The sequence below is a fragment of the Oncorhynchus masou genome, unplaced genomic scaffold (assembly GCF_036934945.1).
Source record: "Oncorhynchus masou masou isolate Uvic2021 unplaced genomic scaffold, UVic_Omas_1.1 unplaced_scaffold_5392, whole genome shotgun sequence".
Taxonomy (NCBI): Eukaryota; Metazoa; Chordata; class Actinopteri; order Salmoniformes; family Salmonidae; genus Oncorhynchus; species Oncorhynchus masou.
The window spans coordinates 16309-22079 of record NW_027011804.1 but is presented as its reverse complement, the minus strand read 5'-3'; the positions used below and the strand labels follow the sequence as shown (position 1 = coordinate 22079).

The following is a 5771-nucleotide window of genomic DNA, read 5'->3' as shown; positions in this document are numbered from 1 at the left end:
AACAGGCAGGGGTCGAGAGAGCTGGAGACCCCTGGTGGTCAGACCAGAGAACAACAGGCAGGGAGAGCTGCAGACCCCAACTGGTGGTCAGACCAGAGAACAACAGGCAGGGAGAGCTGGAGCAGACCCCTGGTGGTCAGACCAGAGAACAACAGGCAGGGAGAGCTGCAGATCCCTGGTGGTGGTGAGTAAAGTAGATATGCATTTTTCCACAAATAGGAAAAAAAAAGGAGTGTTAGCGGTGTTTACTCTCCACTACACCTCTGCCTCCTCAATAGTCTCCAGTAGTGTGTGTGTGTGTGTGTGTGTGTGTGTGTACCTGTGTACGTCGATGGTCTCCAGCAGGCGGAAGGCGACCCAGGCCCATAACAACGTCACGTGGTTACAGAACACCATGATGCCGATGAAGAACCCAGACCCAAGGATCACTGTCTCAGCTGGGTGGGCGTACTCTGCCTGCATGCCAAATGGAGCCTACAGACACAAGGGGGGGGGGGATGTGCTATGTGCTCACTGCCCACAAAATGAGGTGGAAACTGAGCTGCACTTCCTAACCTCCTGCCCAATGTATGACCATATTAGAGAGACATATTTCCCTCAGATTACACAGATTACAAACAAATCCAATTTTGAAAAACTCCCATATCTACTGGGTGAAATTCCACAGTGTGCCATCAGAGCAGCAAGATTTGTGACCTGTTGCCACGAGAAAAGGGCAACCAGTGAAGAACACGCACCATTGTAAATACAACCCATATTTATGCTTATTTATTTTATCTTGTGCCCTTTACCATTTGTACATTGTTAAAACACTGTATATACAGTGCCTTGCGATTACAGCTGTAAGTCGCTTGGGGTTTGTCTCTATCAGTTTTGCACATCGAGAGACTGAAATGTTTTCCCATTCCTCCTTGCAAAACAGCTCGAGCTCAGTGAGGTTGGATGGAGAGCATTTGTGAACAGCAGTTTTCAGTTCTTTCCACAGATTCTCGATTGGATTCAGGTCTGGACTTTGACTTGGCCATTCTAACACCTGGATATGTTTATTTTTGAACCATTCCAAGTTAAATTTTGGTTTCATCTGACCAGAGCACCTTCTTCCACATGTTTGGTGTGTCTCCCAGGTGGCTTGTGGCAAACTTTAAACGACACTTTTTATGGATATATTTAAGAAATGGCTTTCTTCTTGCCATTCTTCCATAAAGGCCAGATTTGTGCAATATACGACTGATTGTTGTCCTATGGACAGAGTCTCCCACCTCAGCTGTAGATCTCTGCAGTTCACCCAGAGTGATCATGGGCGTCTTGGCTGTATCTGTATTTATCATCATTAGTCATTTAGGTCAACATTGGATCATTCAGAGATCCTCACTGAACTTCTGGAGAGAGTTTGCTGCACTGAAAGTAAAGGGGCTGAATACTTTTGCACGACCAATTTTTCAGTTTTTGATTTGTTAAAAAAGTTTGAAATATCCAATAAATGTTGTTCCACTTCACGATTGTGTCCCACTTGTTGTTGATTCTTCACAAAAAAATACAGTTTTATATCTTTATGTTTGAAGCCTGAAATGTGGCAAAAGGTCGCAAAGTTCAAGGGGGCCGAATACTTTCGCAAGGCACTGTATATATATAATATGACATTTGTAATGTCTTGATTGTTTTGAAACTTCTGTATGTGTGATGTTTACTGTTAATTTTTATTGTTTATTTCACTTTATATATTATCTACCTCACTTGCTTTGGCAATGTTAACACATGTTTCCCATGCCAATAAAGCTTGAATTGAATTGAATTGAGACAGAGACAGAGAGACAGAGAGAGAGAGACAGAGAGAGAGAGAGAGAGAGAGAGAGAGAGAGAGAGAGAGAGAAAGAGAGGGAGAGACAGGGACAGAGACAGGGACAGAGAGAGACAGAGAGATAGAGACAGAGACAGACAGAGAGACAGAGAGACAGAGATAGAGAGAGACAGAAGAGAGAGACAGAGAGAGTCCAGAGAGAGACAGAGAGAGACAGAGACAGAGAGAGAGTTAGAGAGACAGAGAGACAGAGAGAGAGAGAAGTCGGGTTATAACAAGTTTTTTGACATTTTTGATCCGTTGGCAGACACTCTCATCCAGAGCAATGAGGGTTAAATGTCTTGCTCAAGGGCACATCGGCATTTGTGTGTATTCGTGCCTGTGTGTGTTCTTGCCTGCCTGTGTGTGTGTGTGTGTGTGTGTGTGTGTGTGTGTGTGTGTGTGTGTGTGTGTGTGTGTGTGTGTGTGTGTGTGTGTGTGTGTACTCACAGTGAACTCGTGGTGCACTTTGTGGATGTGCTTGTAGATACTGCGGTGATGTAGCAGGCGATGGAGGAAATAGTGCCAGGTGTCCTCTATCACAGCACAGCCTAGACACTGAGCTAACAGGTAGGGCCTGGGGAGGGAGAGATAGACAGAACAGCCTAGACACTGAGTTAACAGGTAGGGCCTGGGGAGGGAGAGGTAGACAGAACAGCATAGACACTGAGCTAACAGGTAGGGCCTGGGGGGGAGAGATAGACAGAACAGCCTAGACACTGAGTTAACAGGTAGGGCCTGGGGAGGGAGAGATAGACAGAACAGCCTAGACACGGAGTTAACAGGTAGGGCCTGGGGAGGGAGAGGAGGCAGACAGAACAGCATAGACACTGAGCTAACAGGTAGGGCCTAGGGAGGGAGAGATAGACAGAACAGCCTAGACACTGAGCTAACAGGTAGGGCCTGGGGAGGGAGAGATAGACAGAACAGCCTAGACACTGAGCTAACAGGTAGGGCCTGGGGAGGAGAGATAGACAGAACAGCCTAGACACTGAGTAACAGGTAGGGCCTGGGGAGGAGAGATAGGGACAGAACAGCCTAGACACTGAGTTAACAGGTAGGGCCTGGGGAGGGAGAGATAGACAGAACAGCCTAGACACTGAGTTAACAGGTAGGGCCTGGGGAGGGAGAGAGGGACAGAACAGCCTAGACACTGAGTTAACAGGTAGGGCCTGGGGAGGGAGAGATAGACAGAACAGCCTAGACACTGAGTTAACAGGTAGGGCCTGGGGAGGGAGAGATAGACAGAACAGCCTAGACACTGAGTTAACAGGTAGGCTGTCCTGGGGGAGGGAGAGATAGACAGAACAGCCTAGACACTGAGTTAACAGGTAGGGCCTGGGGAGGGAGCTGTAGACAGAAGGTTGTGTGTGTGCCTAGACACTGAGTTAACAGGTAGGGCCTGGGTGTGTGGAGGGTCATACCATGTGTGCCTACCTCTGAGGTTGTGTGTGTTGGGTCGTACCATCGGGGCATGCTGTCCCAGACGTAGGGAGGTTGTGTGTGTGTGTTGGGTGTACCATCGTGACATGCTGTCCCAGACGTAGGGGAGGTTGTGTGTGTGTTGGGTCGTACCATCATGGCATGCTGTCCCAGTCGTAGGGGAGGTTGTGTGTGTGTTGGGCCTCACCATCGTGGCATGCTGTCCCAGTCGTAGGGGAGTTGTGTGTGTGTGTTACTGGGCATCTGTACCATCGTACCATCGGGCATGCTGTCCCAGTCGTAGGGGAGGTTGTGTGTGTTGTGTGTGTTGGGTCGTACCATCGTGGCATGCTGTCCCAGTCGTAGGGAGGTTGTGTGTGTGTTGGCATGCTGTCCCCACCGTTGGTTGTGTGTGTTGGGTCGGCACATCGTAGGGAGGTTGTGGGTGTTGGGTCATGCTGTCCCAGTCGTGGGGAGGTTGTGTGTGTGTGTTGGGGCGTACCATCATGGCATGCTGTCCCAGTCGTAGGGAGGTTGTGTGTGTTGGATCGTACCATTGTGACATGCTGTCCCAGACGTAGGGGAGGTTGTGTGTGTGTTGGGTCGTACCATCATGGCATGCTGTCCCAGTCGTAGAGGTTGTGTGTGTGTTAGGTCGTACCATCGTGGCATGCTGTCCCAGTCGTAGGGGAGGTTGTGTGTGTGTTGGGTCGTACCATCGTGGCATGCTGTCCCAGTCGTAGGGGAGGTTGTGTGTGTGTTGGGTCGTACCATCGTGGCATGCTGTCCCAGTCGTAGGGGAGGTTGTGTGTGTTGGATCGTACCATTGTGACATGCTGTAGGGGAGGTTGTGTGTGTGTTGGGTCGTACCATCATGGCATGCTGTCCCAGTCGTAGGGGAGGTTGTGTGTGTGTTGGGTCGTACCATCGTGGCATGCTGTCCCAGTCGTAGGGCAGGTTGTGTGTGTGTTGGGTCGTACCATCGTGGCATGCTGTCCCAGTCATAGGGGAGGTTGTGTGTGTGTTGGGTCGTACCATCGTGGCATGCTGTCCCAGTCGTAGGGGGAGGTTGTGTGTGTGTTGGGTCGTACCATCGTGGCATGCTGTCCCAGTCGTAGGGGAGGTTGTGTGTGTGTTGGGTCGTACCATCGTGGCATGCTGTCCCAGTCGTAGGGGAGGTTGTGTGTGTGTTGGGTCGTACCATCGTGGCATGCTGTCCCAGTCGTAGGGGAGGTTGTGTGTGTGTTGGGTCGTACCATCGTGGCATGCTGTCCCAGTCGTAGGGGAGGTTGTGTGTGTTGGGTTGGAGTGTCGTACCATCGTGGCATGCTGTCCCAGTCGTAGGGGGAGGTTGTGTGTGTGTTGGTGTGTGTTGGTCGTGCCATCGTGGCATGCTGTCCCAGTCGTAGGGGAGGTTGTGTGTGTGTGTGTGTTGGTCGTACCATCGTGGCAGACTGTCCCAGTCGTAGGGGAGGTTGTGTGTGTGTTGGGTCGTACCATCGTGGCATGCTGTCCCAGTCGTAGGGGAGGTTGTGTGTGTTGGGTCGTACCATCGTGGCATGCTGTCCCAGTCGTAGGGGAGGTTGTGTGTGTTGGGTCGTACCATCGTGGCATGCTGTCCCAGTCGTAGGGGAGGTTGTGTGTGTTGGGTCGTACCATCGTGGCAGGCTGTCCCAGTCGTAGGGGTTGGTTGTGTGTGTTGGGTCGTACCATCGTGGCATGCTGTCCCAGTCGTAGGGGAGGTTATTGTGTGTATTGGGTCGTACCATCGTGGCATGCTGTCCCAGTCGTAGGGGAGGTTGTGTGTGTTTGGGTCGTACCATCGTGGCATTCTGTCCCAGTCGTAGGGGAGGTTTTGTGTGTGTTGGGTCGTACCATCGTGGCATGCTGTATCAGTCGTAGGGGAGGTTGTGTGTGTGTGTGTTGGTGTGTATGTCCCAGTCGGGGGAGGTTGTGTGTGTGTGTTGGGTCGTACCATCGTGGCAGGCTGTCCCAGTCGTAGGGGAGGTTGTGTATGTGTTGGGTCGTACCATCGGGGCATGCTGTCCCAGTCGTAGGGGAGGTTGTGTGTGTGTGTGTGTTGGGTCGTACCATCGTGGCAGGCTGTCCCAGTCGTAGGGGAGGTTGTGTGTGTGTGTGGGTCGCACCATCGTGGCATGCTGTCCCAGTCGTAGGGGATGCTGAAGAACTCAGTGAAGTGGTACGTTCCACAGATCATGGGCAGCTGGATACAGAAGTGGTTGAACAGCAGCATCTTGAAACACCTCCACTGTTTCTCCCACGTCTCTGGCTTGTCCTACACACACACACACACACACACACACACACACACACACACACACATACACACACACAAGGAGGGAGTATCATTGTTAAAACTTCCACTTCTTCATCTAACACTCTAACACCCTCCCTATCCATTGGATCTAACACCCTCCCTACCCGTTGGATCTAACACCCTCCCATACCAGTTGGATCTAACACCCTCCCTACCCGTTGGATCTAACACCCT

General features: G+C 51.1%; 1 protein-coding gene across 1 annotated transcript; it reads right to left on the bottom strand.

Annotated features, from left to right (window-relative positions):
- Window positions 1-319: 319 nt before the first annotated feature.
- On the bottom strand, window positions 320-5555 carry LOC135535977 (methylsterol monooxygenase 1-like; the record flags this gene model as incomplete). The annotated part of the gene is made up of 3 exons (XM_064962381.1): window positions 5407-5555; window positions 2288-2414; window positions 320-474 (listed from the first exon to the last, which is right to left on the bottom strand). Coding segments are annotated over exons 1-3 (389 nt in total), but the record flags the coding sequence as incomplete, so codon positions are not given.
- Between the last annotated feature and the right edge of the window lie 216 nt (window positions 5556-5771).